Source organism: Camelus dromedarius, chromosome 6 (assembly GCF_036321535.1).
Source record: "Camelus dromedarius isolate mCamDro1 chromosome 6, mCamDro1.pat, whole genome shotgun sequence".
NCBI classification, from domain to species: domain Eukaryota; kingdom Metazoa; phylum Chordata; class Mammalia; order Artiodactyla; family Camelidae; genus Camelus; species Camelus dromedarius.
The window spans coordinates 53,709,121-53,728,968 of record NC_087441.1 but is presented as its reverse complement, the minus strand read 5'-3'; the positions used below and the strand labels follow the sequence as shown (position 1 = coordinate 53,728,968).

At 32.0% G+C, this 19,848-nt stretch overlaps 1 protein-coding gene across 2 annotated transcripts in view; it reads right to left on the bottom strand.

The window, feature by feature from the left end:
* MMS22L (MMS22 like, DNA repair protein) overlaps nucleotides 1-19,848 on the bottom strand; it is a 106,686-nt gene that overhangs the window by 75,902 nt on the left and 10,936 nt on the right. Inside the window, exons 7-11 of one of the 2 annotated variants that reach the window (XM_010983907.3) lie at nucleotides 18,090-18,180; nucleotides 16,297-16,427; nucleotides 14,732-14,845; nucleotides 8,949-9,125; nucleotides 3,866-3,928 (exon numbers count right to left, since the gene is read on the bottom strand). In XM_010983907.3, the coding sequence (XP_010982209.2) occupies nucleotides 3,866-3,928; nucleotides 8,949-9,125; nucleotides 14,732-14,845; nucleotides 16,297-16,427; nucleotides 18,090-18,180 (576 nt within the window). The remainder of the gene's footprint in view (nucleotides 1-3,865; nucleotides 3,929-8,948; nucleotides 9,126-14,731; nucleotides 14,846-16,296; nucleotides 16,428-18,089; nucleotides 18,181-19,848) is intronic. The other variant, XM_064486828.1, reaches the window with a different exon arrangement.

The following is a 19,848-nucleotide window of genomic DNA, read 5'->3' as shown; positions in this document are numbered from 1 at the left end:
CCATCATACACTTATTGGGGAGGGAAAAGAAAACACACAAAAAAATGAAAAAAAAAAATAGTATGGAAAATTTAGATACTTTCCACAAGTATTACCAACAGATCTAGAAACCAAAATGAATTACTAATCAAACACATAGCAGCAAAAAAGTTTTAAAACAGACATAAAGAAAAAAAGTTTTACAAAGAATCCAACAAGGTCAAATGGCTCCGAGGTAGCGCGGAATGAGTAAAACACATATGAAGATTCGGATCCCAGCTCTGCTACTTCCTTGCCAGCTGTGTGAACCTGGACAAGCTCCCTCTGGGCCCCAGTTTTTAATGTGTAAAATGGAGCTTCACAAGATTGTCATAAGCATGAAGCAGAAGAATGTACACTAAGTGCTATGTACAGCGCTTGCAGAGGAATAGCTATCATTTTGTTCCCTGCAAGAGAGAAATGAATTTTTTAGACCTAAACATTAGGTATTTTGATGATCAAATATTAAATGTAACAGGTTCACAGTATTGTACCTTAAGCTCATATATTTCACTTTTGTGAGTGTTGAGGTCAAACCATATCTAAACAAAGAGGTTTGATTAACAACATCTAAATCCACACCCGCTGACTAAAAATTTTTAATAACCAGGTCTGTGGGGCTCTCTTCTACACGGGCATACACCTGCCTGTCTCAATCCCAAGCCCTGCTACCCAACTTCCGCAGTTCTCACAAGACCTTCTCACAAGGGCTCTCTGGGTTTCTCATCTCACCTGCGTTAGCGTGTATGAACTATTTAATGGAGAAAGTTACCCTAGAATATTCCATAGTGCCTGGTCCTGATCTCTACTTTAGTCCTTTTCAGTCATTTTAAAAATTTTTAGTCATTTTTTAAAAGAATGTCTTCCTATCTTTATTTTGAAAGATCAACTCAGGCATATTCTATATATCAAATTCTTTTATTGAACTAAAAAAGAAAACATTTACTCTAGTTTACTTATTCTATAGAAATGCAATATAACAACTGAGAGTTCATTTTTTGAGTAACTAATGTACCTGTCAGACACCATTAGGAGAATAAAATTTATTTGTAAGCTAAATTGCTAACTGTTAGTCTACCTGATGAGAGACTTTTTTAGGATTGGATAAAGAGAGTTGGACTTCAATATCCCAGTCAAGATCCTTCTGTCCAAAAAACAATGATTTTTGGATTAGTAATTGTAAGATTACTGTCCCACATTATTCAGATCCTATCACATTCCGAGTTTACAACCTTGGACTCTCCAAATTCTTTGACAAATGAAAACAATAATTAAAAAATATTAAGCTTGCTTAGGATTTCTTTTCATACTTTTCCATGATCTTTGTTAGGAAATTATTCTGTGATCTCAGAAAATAATGAGCTTTTAAAAAGCTGTAGCACAAAACTAAAAATCTCCCTTTTCATATGAATACAAAAATGCTACCTTAAAGGTAAACAAATATTTACTGGTAGCATTCACAAGTATTAAATAGGATTACCTCCAAAAAACTGTTTTTAAAGCAAATACTTAACTATTCAACTGTAGCTATGTAAGTAAGATTAAACAATATATGCTTTCTTTACTAACAAAACTCAATGTCTGTTTCTGGAAGATCATCTCTGGCTAGAAAAAATTTTAGAACATTATTTGCTTAATTAAAACTACAGTGGATTGCCTACCAATTTTATTTAAAGACTGCTTTATATGTGAAACTTTTTTTTTTTTAATATTGCAAATAGACTCTCTTTCACTGTTGGAGATCAAGTCAAAGCACATGAGCATAGTCGGATTTTAATTTACTTCAATGGGGGAAAACAGATATAATCAAACTGATAGCTCTATCCAAACATATTATTTATTCTTTATGACCACCTACTGCACCCACAAAATTGGTTTCAAGAACTCCAGCAAGTAGTCCTCTACTACTTATAAAATCTAATTTGATACTATCAAGGCATGACAAAATTGAGATTACTAGAGAGAATGGACTGCTTCTTTCTATATATTTTAATGACCTCTTCTCTCACAGGAAAGATATTACTTTGACTTTATGCTACAACTAAATTCACAGAGAAAGTTTCTTAGCTTAGCTGTACTATTCCGTGCATTTAGGGTGACTGACTCGTCCCGGTTTACTCAGGGCTTTCCTGGTTTTAGCACTGGAAACCTGTATCTTGGGATACTCCCAGCCAGGTAAGTTCCAGATGGTTATCCTACTTACTTCCAAGAATTAGGGATTTATCTTCAAAACATCCTTAGCTGATACCATTAAAATATTTCATTATCAAAGTATACTATGCAGTATCAGAGTAAGTTTTATCACTTTGGGAGTAAGATATTTCAATTAAGTTTTTTCCCCCCAAGCAAATGATTTTCTTTCATTTAAAAATCAAAATTATAGGGAGCCACAATCCAAAGGAACAAAAGCATTAATTTCCAAGTACCTAAAAGTGTTTAAAGAGGGTTTTTAATCTCTTAATCAAAAAGCAAACGTTTCTATGTAAGAGAGGCAATGATAAATTCTCCTGTTCGTCCTGGACCATTATGGGTATATGGGTATTTATTCATATGATAGCGCCTTCTAAGAAATACTCTGTAATTTAAAACCTAGCTGAACAAAATCATAAATTCATATACTGTTAGAAGTGAAAGCAAGTTTAACCAAGAGATTTCTAAACTCGGTTAAGGCATTAAGATTGGATTAATAGCTGATGTAAATAATGATAACCATTTTTTAGTGATTCTGTACATTCTTGAAGTAAAAACACATGGATGAAATTTTCTGAGTTATCAAATCAATACGCTTTCAAAAAGAACAAAGGAGAAAGCCAATTAAACGATACAGAAAAAAGAAAATAAAAATTTTTACAATGGTTGAGATAATGCCTCTTTTGTTTCTGACACAACTCACATATTCAGAGTTCTTTGTCATTCTTATCTAGAATTCTCAGTTCATAATTAGGAGATCATATTACAACTACATGTACTTACATTTTCACCTTAAAAAATTAAGAGTTTGTATAGATAACAAGGAAAAGAAAATTTCAAGCTATGAAAGTAATTTTCAAAGAAATGGCTACAAAATAAATGTGTGTGTGTGTAGCAATCTTGTACTACATTATTTCCTTCTTACTCCTCTTCAAGTTTTAACAATCTTCATTTCTTAACAGAAAAGTAGTCTATTTCCCAAAACTAAAAATATTAAAGTTTCCCCTTAAACTCTTACATAAATAACTTATGCTACAAAATTATACAGAACTATAATACAATATGTTTAAAGATGTGATGAAGAGCACATTTAAAACTATTTTAAAAGGAGGTCAAATCTGACCTCTGGGCCATGAAGCACTACATTAACAGCTTTGCAGAAAGAAAAATGATAAGGTATGAAATGAGGGCTCAGAAACTAGGACCTTATCAGTTGGAGTATGATTCAAGCCTGTAAGACAAATTGCTCAGCAATGCAAGTCACCTTCCTGCTGTGATGAGGATATAGCTGAATTTCCAATGCCACTATCTCCCTCATCGTGTCTCCTAGACTTGATATCATACAGTAAAGGAATGGCTTATAGTTCTGAAGCATCTACTACTTATTTTGAATACACTTTGTCAAAGTCACCAACTAGGATAATTATCTTTGTCCTTTAACCGGCAACTCAGTGTTAAAACAAAAATCTTCAAAGAACAGGCACTAATGGAAACATGGACCGTGCATTAACAAAGAATGATAATTCTCTCAGGTTTTTAAAAAGTAGACCAAGTTTGTCATTTAAATCATTTTAACCGTTTGCTTGATTGTTACAAATAAAATCTGTAACATAAACATTTAGCAAAGCCCACAAACTGCCTCACTTTAAATGGGTACCTGAACACTGACGGACTTTTTCAGCAGTTCTTCTGCAAAATTCCAATTTGATTCCATTTGTTTCTAGAAAGGAAGAAAATACTGCATCAGAATTATTGCTCTTAATTATGCACTGAAACTATAAAATAGCCAAGCTAAATGTGAAGTACATTTTCTCTATCATCAGATATCATTAGTTTCTTGAATGTCTAAAATGACTTCGGCAAAGAGTTAGTTGAGAGACTTGATAGAAAAAAATATACAACTACTCCAATCCAGTATAAACCTTATTAGGAATTGTTTTATTAAACAGTGGTATTTCTATAAAATTACAAATGTTTTAACAAATATTGAATATTTGCTGTGAGATTATAATCTAACAGGAAAAAAAATTACATATGCTTTTGAGTTTTTTACATTGTGTGTTCTTTATTCTGTACTTTACTCAGCAGAGTTCTGCGTTCATTTTATGCATAATAAACTCAAGATGGCCTAGTCTAGTAAACAAGTAACTAAAAATTTTATACGTGCCATTTCACTTAGCCAGTGGTCACGTATCTGGCAACCTCAACTACCTGGAAGACTTCCTACAATATGGAAGAAAGCGAAAGAGAACTTTCACAAAGCCAAAATATTTCACAAAGGCTAGGCACTAAGAACAAGTCTACTTTTCCAACAGGAAAGCCTGGAGGACCTTCTCAGAGGATACTCTCAGTTCACTTGATACTCAGTTCTTAAACGTTTGGATATGTGGATGTAACCAGAAGCAAAGAAAGTGCCTCTAAGAAGAAGCAAGTGACAACTAGTTTCTGACAAGGGAGGAATAAAATGTGCAAAAAGTTAACCATAAGACCTCATAAAACTAAGCCCAAGGCTTTAAAGAGCAAATGCAAAGAGCCTCCTCACACCCTACTATCTCTATTAAAACAACTATGCTGTTCATAGTTGTTATGAGAAATGAAGCAGCTTTGAAGGCAATGCCCTAAAACTTGGTAGTTAGCCCTAAAATTCTCTCAAGGAGGAGACTATTTTGTTCTACCAATACTATATATACATTATGTTAGGGTCTTTACATTCTTATTTTCTTTTAAAAAATCTTTTCCAATTCATAGACAACACAATTAAGTTTCAGAAAGGTCATGTGTATACAAGTCAGAGCATGGATTCAAATCCAAGTAGGTCTGGCTCCAAAGCCAGTGTTCCTTCCATTTGACCATGCTATCAGTAACTGAGTTTCTTTTTCTAACAAGCCTTCCCTCAGCTTTCAGCAATTCACTTTTATAAAAATCACTCTTTACTAAGATAACGTCTTAGTTAAGCAGGAACTGACAGGGTTGATGTATTTAGCTTTATAATTTGTAGTGCTAATGAGTGTGTTTCAGTTGTTCTGTTCTAAACATTTGAATCACACAAATTATGGAGAAGTACTATAACTCTTGTCCGAGGAACTTCATCTCTATGGATCAGTACTGTGGTTACAATCTAAAACAAAAATAAACCATAATTCAGGGAAAAAAATGGCAACTATATCATACCCAAATCAAGTCTGAGTGGCAGAATATGTATAAAAGGGATACAGATTTTTACTTCCACAGGAAAACTTAACTTCGACCAGCATTTTTTTTTCTATATACTAAGTTATAGAATAGAAAGGAGGTAAACTGCCATCATTTGGGGACTGTGTTTTATATTTCTTGTCCCAATATTAAAACTAAGACATTCACTTAAGTTTCAACACAGGTGGTATCTCCACCAGAAACAGAAATATAAAATAGATCCCCCACCTTCCACTTCCAATCAACTAGGTAACCTGGTACAACTCTCATTTTAAGGTTGTATTTCACACCTTTTATCTAGTCACCATTTCAGATGTTTCAAAGACGAGCATCAGCTGGCCTGACTGATTGCACTATGTTCTGGGCAGGGAAAGCACTGTTAAAATGATCCCTGCAATGCCCCGAAGTAATTTTTCTCTTTAAACTATATTTGTTTTTAAAATAGATGACTGGGATTGTGAGAGGATAACACACTCTCATGTAGGTTGGGAGAAAAGCATTAAACAGAAATATAAAAAAATCAAAGCCTCTAGTATGAGAAGTGAGATACCAAATTTTCTTTATAGGCCTGTATTAAGCAGTTGGCAAGCTCTATGATTTAAATCCACATATAGCAAACGTCCAGTTTACAATAACTTAAAAAAAAATTTAACCATATCTGAAACCTATTTAAAATGTAAAGATTTCACATTAACCTACAGGGCAAACAGTTCACGCTCAAAAACTGAAACATCTCTATGATTATCACAAGACCAGGGGTTATTTCTCTGCTCTAGAAAATATGAATAACCATTATTCCTTTGCATCATCCTCTCACACCAGATTACTCTTCAGTGGAATAAAGCATGCTTAATGCATAACTATTTTCTATATGGTAGCTTGCTATGCCAATATATCATAAGGAGGAAAAAAGAATTCAGGTAATTTTCAAAATTCTGATCTAAGGATATCCCAAACTGAAATCAACACCCAATGTAATCTCTCTGAAAGAATGAGTCAATACGCCTTTATGTTCATAGATTAAAATGATTATATGATTCATAAACCAAACAGAGACATTTTTGAGAGTAAAAGAGAAAAACTAACCAGATGGGATGAGGGGAAAATAGGCATAAACTGGGACTGCCCCTGGGCAAACTGGTTTATATGGTTATCCTACCAAAGGCCATGAGAGGCAGTCCTTAGGAGGATCTTCATAGCAAATTTATCTAAGTGATAAAAACAGGGTGACATTTAACCCCTGTGTACCTCAGTATCATTATTTGTAAAATGGATGAAATATTAACCCCTCATCTACTTCATAACACTTCATGAGATAAAATCCAAGGTCACTTTGAGATATTAAAACACTTTGCAAATGCATTATGTTGAAGGTATCACCCCAAATGAAAACTATTATTAACTAGAGAGTTTGAGTTTTTCTTTTAAAGTCATTAAGAAGTCCACAAATATTTGAAACTCTTTGATGACTCATGAACAAAGGCAAAGTCTATCTTACATATATATATAAAAATATATAACATTATATATCTTTATTATTTTTATCATATGAATTTTTTCAAATACTATGACTCTCTTCTTAAAACCTACATAATTTTAAAAATTGATATTAAAAATATATATCTTGGCAAAAGAACATGCATAAAGGAACTGCTGACAAATATTAAAAGATATAGGTTAAGCTATTCTAAATACAGACAATTCATTTACTATCTTGATATAGAGCTAATGAAAGCAATAATCTCCTATGGAGTTCTCTATATGAAAGAGAAGAGTGATTTCAGCAGTGCAACTGAGGGTGGTTGAACCAGTACAGTTCAACACTACAACAGTAATAGTAATGATATATATTACCTTGGCAGATTACCTACCACACTGGGAGTATGAAGGGGTCAATATCAACCACTATTGAAACACACCACTCACTCAAATAAGTGTTAATGGCAGTTACAGCAAGTATTAACAACCTGAAAGCACGTTCCTTGAAGCAAGAGGCAGTACAGTCAATTTCATGTGTATCCTATCATTGGCACCTATTATTATGATGGCCACTCAATAGGAACTCAGAAGTTCTTAACTAATTACCATACTTTTTTATCCTGACTAAAATCAAATATGCATTTGGAAAAATTAAGGCTAAATGATAAGAGAAATAAAAGTGCTTTTGTAAAGACCTTTGAATTATAGGTAAATTTTAAAAATTCTTTCATTGTTCTAGTATTTTAAGAATTAAAAGATGTGAACCATAACCATATTAACTTCATTAAAATACTCAATAAAGGAACTATGACAGTAATAATGGCAATCTGTAACATTTATTATTTATCTTATATCAGCATGGGAAGTACTCATGTACAGAAACAAAGGACAGTCTTTTTCTGAGAAGCTCATTCTATTGACCTCCCTTAATAAATTAATAGAATGCTTAAATACATTGATACTGAGTTAGGTGTGGACTTCTGAGAGCACTTCCTGACTTACTATCTTACCTTATCTTGGGACCTCCCAGAGGACCTTTTTATTACTAGGGGATCACTTAGAAGAACTCTTGAGGCCCTTTCAATTTCTGCGACAGTACGTCGATACTAACTGATCCTTAGATTCCACGGATGGTTTCTGAGCTCTTTCCAATATTCCCAAAAGAGGAAAATCTGTAAAGCCCATCAAGGAACATGCTTCATAAAGCAATCGTTCCCCTAGCTGATAGAGAATGAGATCCAAGGACCTTTTAAAAAATAAAGATTCCTAAACTCTAGACCAGATTACTAAATCAGGATCTCTAGATCTGAGAAAATTGAATTTTTAAAAACTCACAGATGGGTCTGATGATCAGCCAATTTTGTTAACTACTCCCAGAAAGCAGACCAATTTTGAAAATACAGACACACTGGCTTCAAGATTCTAGATGTTTACTTAATGGAACCGATGGGCTGATATAATACTATACTATTTCTGAACATGGAAGAAGTTATATTCAAATAAAGCTTCAAATAAATACATCTACCAGCTTGTTTTATTTCATAGGGCTTTTTAAATAACAATGAAAAAATGTTTCCAATTAGAAATTAATATACTAGTTAAAATCTCTTTTTGTTTGAGTACACTTCATGGTTATTTAACAGATTGAAATATCTTTGCAAAAAGCTTCTCTAATTCATTTCTAGAGACATAGGCTTTCCCTTCAGTAACCTTAGAGACCTTAGAACTAGAAGGAATCTTCTGAATAGAACAATCCAACCCCATGATTTCTGGATGAGAGAAAAGAGGCCCAGAAAGGTTTAAGTAATTTCCTAGCGGTCATACAATACTCAGTAGCAGAGCTAAGACTAGATCCCAAGTCGTTTCCTTAAACAAACAATAAAAGCATAAAGATAACAATTTTTCAAGATGTTTACAGAAAGGTCTACAGCTTCTAGATTCAGAAGGTGAATTTATCTCTGTAGGATTATGATCTGATTTTTATTGTTTTTGCTCACTTTCTAAACTTGTCTACAAAAAAATACATATTAATTGATAACACATGAAAGTTTAAAAAAATAAAATCTTACCATTTCATCTGGTGTACCGTGACGATCAAACTGGTAAAATGATGCCACATGAGTAATAATCCACCAACTAAAACCTAATGGATCCCTGGGCTGGATTACAAGCACAGAAGATTTTCTTCGGTCATTTGATTTTTCAAAGAGTGTTTTGAGTAGTTTATTCAGCCAGTTCCAAAATGACTATAGAAACAGAGGTAATATGACTCAATTAAATTAAGGCACTGATCCAATAACCTTTGATTTGGGTTTTTTCCTCCATTTTTATGAGGAAATATACACACTGAAGAGAATTCAAAACACATATACAAATCTTAAACAGTAGTAAAAATACTCAGGTTAAGAATCAGAAAATGACTAGTACTTTAGAAAGATCTGACATATTCCCACAATCACATCTTCTCCCATCCAGGGATAATCATTATTCTGACTTTATTCTGAATTCCACTTAGGGCAATTAAAAAGAAAAACGCACCTTAATACATCATAGTGAAACTGAAGAACATCAGAGACAAAGAGAAGAGACTAAAAGCATTCAGACAGAAAAATATATTACTCTCAAAAGAATGGCAGTTAGGCTGATAGCTGATTTCTCAACAGCAATGGAGGCCAGTGGGAATGATATCTATTGTATTAAAACAAAATAATTTTCAACATAAAATTCTTCATCCAGCAAAAAAGTTTTCAATGAAGCAAAATTGAAAGGAATCCTGAAAGATAAATTTTATGCAAAAGAATAATGATGTCAAAATGGGAGAGGAGGGTGTCTGAGCTATTGGAAGGAATAAAGAGTAAAGAAAGTAGTAAATGTTTTGTATAAATCAATAATCTAGTGGGATTGAAAAATAAAGCTAAAGTACACAGTAATACTGGCATATAAATTGGGTAGGGCATAAATGAGTTAGAGTATTTTAAGGTCCTTTGGTCTAAGATAAGAGCAAAGACATGTATTTATTACCAAGATATTTCAATGTATGCTGTTGCTTCTAAGATAATCACTAAAAGAAGAGAAATTAGGTTATTTAACTTACAAGCTAATGAAGGGGAAAAGTGAAATAAATAGTCAACCCAAAAGAAGGCAAGAAGGAACTGCTGGTGGAAAAATAGGTGTATAAATAGAAATACAGAATAAGATGGTAGATTTAAAACTAAATATATGAGTCATTACATTAACTGCAAATGGACTCCTAAATGCTCATTTAAAAGATATGCTGTCAGAATAGACTGTAAGCTGTCTACAAGAGAGAATCTAAAACATAAAATTCTGAAGGATTCAGAATTGATAAAGATATAAGAAAGGTAACATATTAAACTAATATTGGAGAAAATTAGACTTTAAAACCAATGAAAGCATAAAGTCATTTCATACTGATAAAAGGTCCAATTCACTAGGAAGATAAAATAAATTTAATTTTTTATGTGGCCAATAATACACTGTTAAATGTAGAAAATAAACATTGACAAAACTACAAGGAGAAATACATCTGTTTAGAAATAATGAAATACATTTCTAAATAACCCATAAGCAAAGAAGATATGATGAAAATTATAAAATATTTTGAAGTAAATAACTAACATACTACTAATTAAAGCTTTGGGACTATAGCTAAAGACACAGAGGAAAACATGTAACCTTATACACAAATGTTAGAGAAAAAGAAGTTGAAAATTAATGAGTAAGAATTCATTACAAGAAGCTAGGGAAAAAAATTCCTGTGTAATAAACCCAAAGAAAGTAAAAGGTAGTAAGTAAAACACAACTTTATGAAGTTGAAAACAGCAAAGATGAGCAAATCAATGAAAGATCAAAACAGCCAAAAGTAGGTTTTTTAAAAAGATTACAAAATTGGCTAATCTTTCGTGAGATGATTAGAGTCAATACTTCTTTCTGGAAGAATATTAGCTTGCTCTGCCAGACACACATAATTTCTTCTTTTTTGAAAAAAGAAACTGAATGCATTGTAGAAATCAGTGCTGTCACATTATAAATTTTTAAAATACTTACATAAGAGAAAAAAAAAATCTCTGCTTTCAGCAGTCTGGAAAGCTCCTAAGAATAGGTTCTACAGAGCTTAGCTCACTGTCAGTATGCATGGAATAATCACATCGTCTGCAACATCATTAACTCCTGGATGAATGAAATGGAAAGCTTCCCTGTTCCTCCTGAATCTTTCCATTGCTTTTCCTGTTTTCTTTCTCAGCTTATCCAAGTCCATTTTGGTCCCTAAAGCCATTGTATATCAGTCAGTCAGTACAAAGAGTAACTTTTAACTTGCTTCTTTCTTGTTTGAGAAGGGACTTTGTTGTTGTTGTTTTGTTTCCTTTTGGTTTAGTCACTTTTTCTTAGTCTTGAGCTTTCTATCAAGGGAGTATATCTAACAGTTAGAGATCATATTAATTTCTACAGAGTAAAAGGTGGGACTAAATTGCTTTTCTCTAAGCTGAGGGCTTGTTCTACTGTGCCATAATGGTTGTTCATCAGTTCTGGGGGATGGAAGTCTGAGATCAGGGTATCAGCATGGTCGGGTGAGGGACCTTTTCTGGGTCACAGACTCCGGGCTATGTCCTCACAAAGAGGAAGGGTTTTTGAGTCTTTTTAAATGCTCCATTGTTGCCTTGTTTTTATGTTGTTCTTAAGAAGTCTAGTGCAGGTAAAATTATTTTGCTCTTCTAAGAATTTAGTCTTTTTGCCTAGAAGACTTGAAGATGCTTTATGTATGTCTGCAGCAAAATAGTTTCAGAATGATATATCTCAGGATGGACTGTTTGGTATTAATCTTTCACTAACCAGTAGACCAGTAGGCCTTCCCAATATGTAGATTTAGGCCTTATTTCTGGAGTGTTTTTTGGTTAATAGTTCAGAATGTTAGCTGTATTCCATTCTTTTCAGGGTTTTTTTAGGGACTTCATTTAAACATACGGCTATTTCCTCTTTCCCTTTCATTATAACCACTTTCTCTCTAACCCTTTACATACTTTTATCTCATTTTTATTCCCTTGGTTGTTTTTCTGCCTTTCTTCCATGCCCCTTATTAAAGTTTCATTTAAGTCAATTTTCCTTGGGCACCTTGTAATTTACTCAATTCTAAAATGGTTGTTTCTTCCATTTCTCTCCTGCATTCAGGTTACTCTTTCCATTCATTCCTAGCTTTTGGTCTATTTATTTTAACATCTGAATATCTCATTCTAGGTGTTTTTTGTTTGTTTGTTTGTTAGTTTTTCAGCCACAAATGCTAGAATGCTTGTCAATTTAATTAGTTGGGAGTGCTGTCTTACAATTTTCTTCGGCTTTATAGTTGTTTCTAGGGAAGAGGGTGTCGTCAGCTAAAGTATATCAATTCCATTTTCTTGTAGTTACTTTATAAAGACTTGCTTAGTTTCCTTCTTTTCATTTTGTAAATTTGGACTACTTTAAAAGATTCCTAGTTCAGTGAAGCCTCCTTTTGCCAAAATATTGAAGTCCCATTTCCTTCCTTCCTCCCTTCCTTCTCTTCCTTCCTTCCTTTCTTTCTTGTGGTGGTAGTGGGACAGTGGGTGTGAATTCCTTCATTTTTTTTCTTTTCTTTTTACAAGATTCAACATTTTTTGCTTTTACTTCCTGTCCCCTTCACCACCTAATTACCAAGGGGAAACCACTCCCTTTTTGACTTCTTACTCTCCAGAAGCTCTACCTTCAGAGACTGCTTCCTCCATGCACACATTTTTATGTTCCTATCCTTTTGATCTATAAGAAAACTTTTCAGTATTTTTCACATTCTTGCAATGGCTGTAGACCAATTTTATGGCCACTGCTAGCTCTCTTCTTCTTTCCTGTGAGTAGTTGCTGTATGGTAGAGCTGTGGTGGTTTTTACTTTTAATTTACAGCTTTGAACATTCCTATGCTGCAGTTATGCTATCGACATGGTTTTTGGTGCAGTTTTATTTGTTCTTGCTATTCTATACTTTGGGGGAGGTTACATGGGAAGATATGGGTTTAAGTGTCCATGCATTGTCTACTTAGAAGTCATTGGCTTGAAATTTTTAGTACAATCTAGGCAACATGAATTCACAGTATAAACCTGCACGAGTGCTGGCTTATAGTAACAAACACACTGAAGCCATTTTAAACTGCAAAGCAACAAAGCTAAAGACAGGCAATTTTCCTTACAAATTTACTTGAGTTTCCAGTTCATTCTGTTGAGGGCCCAGACTTACGGGTAGTTTGTGTATATCAGGTTACCAACTTGAGTCATCTCTGAGCATTGTCTTCTATTCCTGTGTCTTATAACAAATTGAAAGCTAATGTTCAGGCTTATACAATTCGGCAACTGTCTCTAAGTTTCTGTGTTCAGCTAACCTGAGCTCTCCCTTTAAACATTTAGTATTTGGCCTCAGTATCTCTTACTTTCAATAAGTTTACTAACACATTTAAAACGCTTATATGATATTGAGCACGATTATATTACATTATTTTTTTAGAAGGAAGGTCAAACTATCTTACTGGTAGGAAGGGAAACTTCCAATTTAACTTTCAAAATAAAATAACTTTCAAAATCTTTGAATAATGTAACTTATTTCAGTTGTATTAAAAAAATGAAATGACTTCAGAGTTTCATTGTTTTAAGACAGTAAGTCTGGTAACTATACAAAAGAAAGAACATAACAGTCATTTAGGTTAAAATGTATATTTTTAAAAATAAAAATGCAAATTTCTACAGTATAATATTTTAAATTATGCCTATTTTTCTGTTTAAAATCCAGGAAAAGACTCATGGCAACAAGTATGAATATGCTTTCACTAACAATATGTGGTTTATACTTCCAAGTCTGACATATATAAAGTAAGAACAAATATTAAAAAAAAAAGTAGAATTCTCATAAAATAAAGATTAGCTTTGCAAAAAATGGTAAAACTGATGTTTACCACATAAGTGAAATAAAATAACCTGGCAGATAATCAAAGGAAAAAAATTGCTGAGACTTTGTAACATTTAAATCTCACTGTAGAAAGCTGAACTCCACTGACAAACTAAAATGTCAGTAAAAAATTTTTTTCTTATTCAATAATAGATAAAAACTTAAATTTATATGTAGTAAATTTATTTTACTTATACCTAGTAAATTTACTAATAATAACACAAAATAAATATAATGCTATAAACCTTCAAAAATAGTTACTATCCCCAAAGTGTGGAAATTGGGAAAGTCAAAAACCTATGAAAAAATCTAAAGTACTTTTTCAATAACATAAATCATTTTAAGTATCATTTCATAATGAATTGTTTGTGTTTACTTCTGTCTATGGATATTTCTCTTTTTTCACTAATTCACAGCACTTGAAATAAAATAAATCCCTAACTTGAAGACTTGATTCCAAATGAGGTGAAAGAAAATTTCCCACCTTCCCCTTTGTGCTTTTCTTTCTCTCTTCTTGAAATAAGACACTGTAAAATTGATTACTAGAAACCTAGGTTTCATTTCTCCCCAAGTCTAAATCTGCCTCATTTCCTGACTAAAATGTTTCCTGGATTACTAGAGAGTTTTTAAGTATTTTAGTTTAAAAGATTCTTAACAGAACAAAAAAATAACTTAAGAAAATAAAAGTTAAATTTTGTATTTCTCCTAAATGCTTTATACTACCAATTTAGGATTAAATATATAATAGAGGTTTAGTACTCAATTAATGCTCTGTTTGGGAGTAGTGGTTGTCTTACTATAAAGAAGGAACTTTTAAGATTTTTCTTTGCCAAAACCACTGCATAAATTCAATGCAAGCATTAGTAACAATAACATAAATTTTACAACTTACTTCTGAGAGAGACCATTTACTTCTGTGGTCAAGAAGATGAATGAGTAGAACCCATAATTCTTTAATGCATGGACATGGGCAATGGTGACTCATTAATGCTTCAGAAGGTCTAACCTGCAGGAAAGAAGCAAAAAGAGTTACAAGAGAGCAGAATTTTACATACCACATATCCCCCCAAATGTTTTAAAAGAATGACTTAGATGACTTAAATTTTATGTTCCATTACATAAAACTGTTTACAAAAAATGTACCATTTCATTACTTTTGAAAATAAATTCCCATTTTAAAAACTAAAGTATAGAATGAATTTTATTTTCAACTTAAAAAAAAAAACCCTCTGCCTTAATCATCTAGTCCAATGGTCAGCAAAATTTTTCTGTAAAAAGCTAAACAATAAACATTCGAGGCTTTATTGGTAAAACAGTCTTTGTCACAACTATTCAATTCTGCCACTGTGCAACATCAGTCACAGGCACTGGATAAAAAAGGAGGGTGTGTCACAGTAAAATTTTATTTCTATATAGGTAGCATCCTAGTTTGGCATCAGGGCCATGGTTTCCAAACCTTGATTGAATCCATCAGCCAAATACAAAGACTTGTAAGAAATGATTAGAAAATAAATTTTGATTCATTGTAATGCAGATATAAGAATGAATAAATATAATTACTAGAAATTTATAAAGGTTAGGCAACTTTAACATTTTTGTAACAAATATATCCTCAATGGCCCTAAATAATATAGAGAATATGTACTGTATTTGCAAGTACAGCTAGACTTCTGCAACTTATAACACATTCATTATTTCACATATTACATATATTTTTTCTAACATAATACATAGTAAAAAACAACCATTAAGATATTACTATATCATATCTGGTTAACCTACTAATTATATTAATTGTAATATACAGACTAGATTTAAAAGATATTAATAAAAATATATAAAACACAATCTAAATTTTAAAAAGTTATAAATCCCAATTCCTCATAGGTAAGGTTTATGCTTGTAATCTGAAATAAGTGATGATAATTGACAGATTTCCATTGCTTGAAAATAAATGTATATAGTAGCATTTTTTAATCACTATTTGCATTAAACACTCTATGATAAGCAATTTAGTAAAAACACGTATTTCCCCCAGGCCTCTAGACCCTTTATGAAAATAAGCAAACAAAACCTCTTTAAATTTGTCAACTAACTTTATTTAAGTACTCATTTATTTTATAACAACAAACAATAGATTATTAAGTGGCTAGTTTTTCCTATTTGAACAGTAGTTAAATTTACAATCATTATCATAAATATTCTGTTCTTATTTACTTTTGACAAGATGGAAAAGCTATTTTTGGAAAAAAACAGTTCAAAAACACTAATTTTGGCCTGTTTTAAATGTTTAACTCAAATACTTTTCCCATCTAACTCCCAAATAGTAAATATAAAGTTAGAAGAATTAACAAGTAAACCATTTTAGATTAAATTCTTACAGATTATACCACATGCTCGAAGTATTGACTATTGCCATTAAGTACCAAAAATGCAAATAAACTCTTAAAGCATTACCTTGTCATACCTGTTGAGAGACAGGCTTATTAAATCACAAAGAAGATTTTCACAGTGTTCTTCAAATACGCTGACATTGGTTAAATTGTCACCTGCCAGATTCATAAACTGTTGACCATATACAACTTGTTCTAAAAATGGAATGAAAAAATAAATCGTATTTAAAAGTACAGCAGACCTTACCAATCCAGAAGGAAAGTGACTGTACACCTTTAAATAACAAAACTGCAACACAGTTAAAAGCAAATTTTCTGCAAATAAAAGTTAAATTTGAAGACAATTCCTTTCATATATGAGCACTGATAGACATCACCTAAAAAGTTTCAATCCTCCCAAGTACCATTTATCAGATTCTCTTTTCTTAATAAGGCCATCTGAAAAGCAACAGTGCAACAACACTTAAGAGAAACAAAAATAAAAGAGGAAACACAAGAAAATCTCTACCTAGATTTCTAACAAATAAAGACTTTAAAACATTATTATTCCAAAAAATACTGATAAACCATGCACAATTGTTTTGTGGGCATGAAATACAGCAAACCAAAGTAACAGATACCAAAATCTGTACTTGTATTAGAGTAAGTCCACCTTAGTTTTGCTCTAAGAAAATATTATTTGAAATACAGAGTCCACATGAGAGAGGAAATGATATATTTCTGTATACATAGCTTTGTATATTCGCGTCTATGTATATGAGTACACACACATACACATATATATGTATGTGTATTTTTGTATTTATTAATTCATTGAAAAGCAGGTGTTGAGGTAAAGAATGTCTTTATAACCTAAATAATTAATAATTTACAACTAAATAATATTTAGAGAATACTGCTAAACTGATAACGGAATCTGAAGATGCCAAAGAACAAGGCCAAGAAATAGGCAACATGTGAAATAAAAGATTACTATCCATAATACATACAAACTACTACTAATTAATTAAAGAAAAACAGGAAAGATAATGAGACGAAAGATAATACAACACATATTTTGCAAAAGATAATGAATAAGTAATTAACAGAGCAAATATAAAAAACAATAAAATTAAGTAAAGATGTTCAACTTCACTGGTAATCAGGAAATCGCAAAAATCGATTCAATATCATTTTTCATGTATTGGCGAAAACAAATAAATAAATATCCATTACTGGCTAGAGTATGAGGTAAAGGCACACTCAATAGTGTATATAAAATGGGGAAACTTACTATACAGCACTAGAGCATCAAATACAATTATTAAAAGTGCAATGTGCCACTTCAATTCTAAGAATATTCTATGCTACAGAATAACTTGTACAAATATTCAAAGATGTATATATGCACAAGGATGTTCGGTGAAATATTATTTGTAATATCAAGAAACCCCAGAAATAACTGAAATATTAAAAAATAGACTTGGCTAAATAAATTATGATAAGTCCATAACATATAGCCCTTAAATAAATCAAGTAAAACTATATGTACTAACGTGAACAGATCCCTAAAAAAATGTTAAAAGAAACACTACACAGAACAATATGATGATACAATTTGTGGTTAGAAACAAAACAAAAAATTCTACCTGTGAGTTTCTATATATGTATGCTAATAGATAATAAGTAAATACGGATGGATAAATGGCTAAGCTGTTCCCGGTAGTTACCTCTGGAAAAAAAAAAAGACCTTCACTTTTTACTTTGGTTACTATTTGATTAAAAAAAAAAGTCAGGAAGCACTCATTACTTGTGTGATTTACAAAAATATAAATGTTAGATTAAAAAAGGACATAAATCAGAAATCCATAAACTTACTCAATTTTTCACCAAGCATGTGAAGAATTTCCAGCACCAGCCAATGGATATCTAAGTGGAGATGTAATAAATGCCATGATGGTGGGAAAAGCTGTGAATGACAATATCAACTGTGACTGAGAATTCATAATACTTTATTAGGTATTTCATAGCATGTCACAACACTCCTCCATAAGCACAAGTTAACGTACCCATCCTCCAAAAGCTCAAGGGAAACCTCTACCTTGTTCACTATGGGATTCTTCCACTGGAGATCTCTGAAAGCAGGATACACTTTTATCTGATGTTGTTTAAGACAGACCAGCCTTGGGGCTGCTGAATAGACTTGTGTAGTAAAGGTCCCTACCAGTCAAATGAGATGTTACTACAGCTGCAAGGCAATAAATTTTAAAACACTTATTTTCATAACTTTGTTTTAGACTTTAGTTGGGAGATATGTGTTTCCAAATGTAATGAATACCCAAGAACACCGATATATTTTAACAGGAGAACTTTCAGACTCTCATTTAGACACTACTGTTGTGCTCATTAAGAAACTAAAGTTAAAAGCAGTGAAGAAACTTACCCCTCAATTTGTGCCTTAGAATGCAAACCTAATTCTATCTGATCCAAAAGCCAGTGCTCTTAACTACTGTGCTGTAGTAGGTTATCAATAAACTTTCTCCAGTTATGATTTCGTACCACTATAAAAATATAACATACATTTTCTATTAAGACAACCAGGAAGAATGATGGAGGGACTTGCCTTATCAAATATGCAAACAAAACACCAACACTAATAAAGCAGTACTGGCTCAGGAATAGATAATAAATAAATAGGAAAAATAGGGAAAAGAGAAATGGATAAACATGGTATCTCAAATCAGTGGGGAAAGTGCAGGTCTTTCTATAAGAGACAGGATTAATAACTTATTCATTTGCAAGAAACTAAAGTTAGATTTCCTACCTCACAGTGTATTTTTTAAAGAGAGAAATTAGACATAAATGTTAAAAAAAATTTTTTTACAGCAGCATAGGGATGATACCAAAGAAAAAGTTGACAAATATAACTATATAAAAAAATTAAAACAGCTATCTACCTAGCAAGTAAGCTTAAGTGCTGGAAAAAAGATAAATTACTGAAAATATTTGTCATACATAATATTCAACAAATAATTTCTCAAATTTTTAAAATTCCTAAAAAAGAATAACAGATGTTCAGCTGAAAATACCAATTAAGGCATTCATTACCTTTTATGAGATTGATAAAATGTAAGAAATACATGGTCTTGAAAGATGCTTTTTATTTTGTAAGCTTTTTTTTTTTTTGCTGTTGTTTGAGAAAAGAATAGTATTTTAGTGTATGATTTTTTTTGTTTATGTGTTGAAGATTCCATTCCCCTACTTTAAAAATTCAGTCTTCTGATCTTCAAATAACCTGTCTTTTCAAGTCTGCCCAATTCAAAAGCCTATGAAAAGCAAAATCTAGTTTGAGGACACTTGCACACATTTTTTATTTCTGCTGCTAGATAAATTGTTAATTTTTATTTTCTTAGGCATTTGATGGATATTCAGAAAATAAAAACCAGTTCAATTTATAGAAACTAAAACAAAGGAAAAACATCCCTCCCCCACAATCTACCCATGAATCTTTATTAATTGACATGATTAAAAGCAAATGCCTATTTGGTTTCTATGGATTAGATTAGAATTCAGTTGGAACTCTAGTTACTTTTATGTTTACATATATTGATCCCTGATAAGAAGAGTCAGTTTTTCT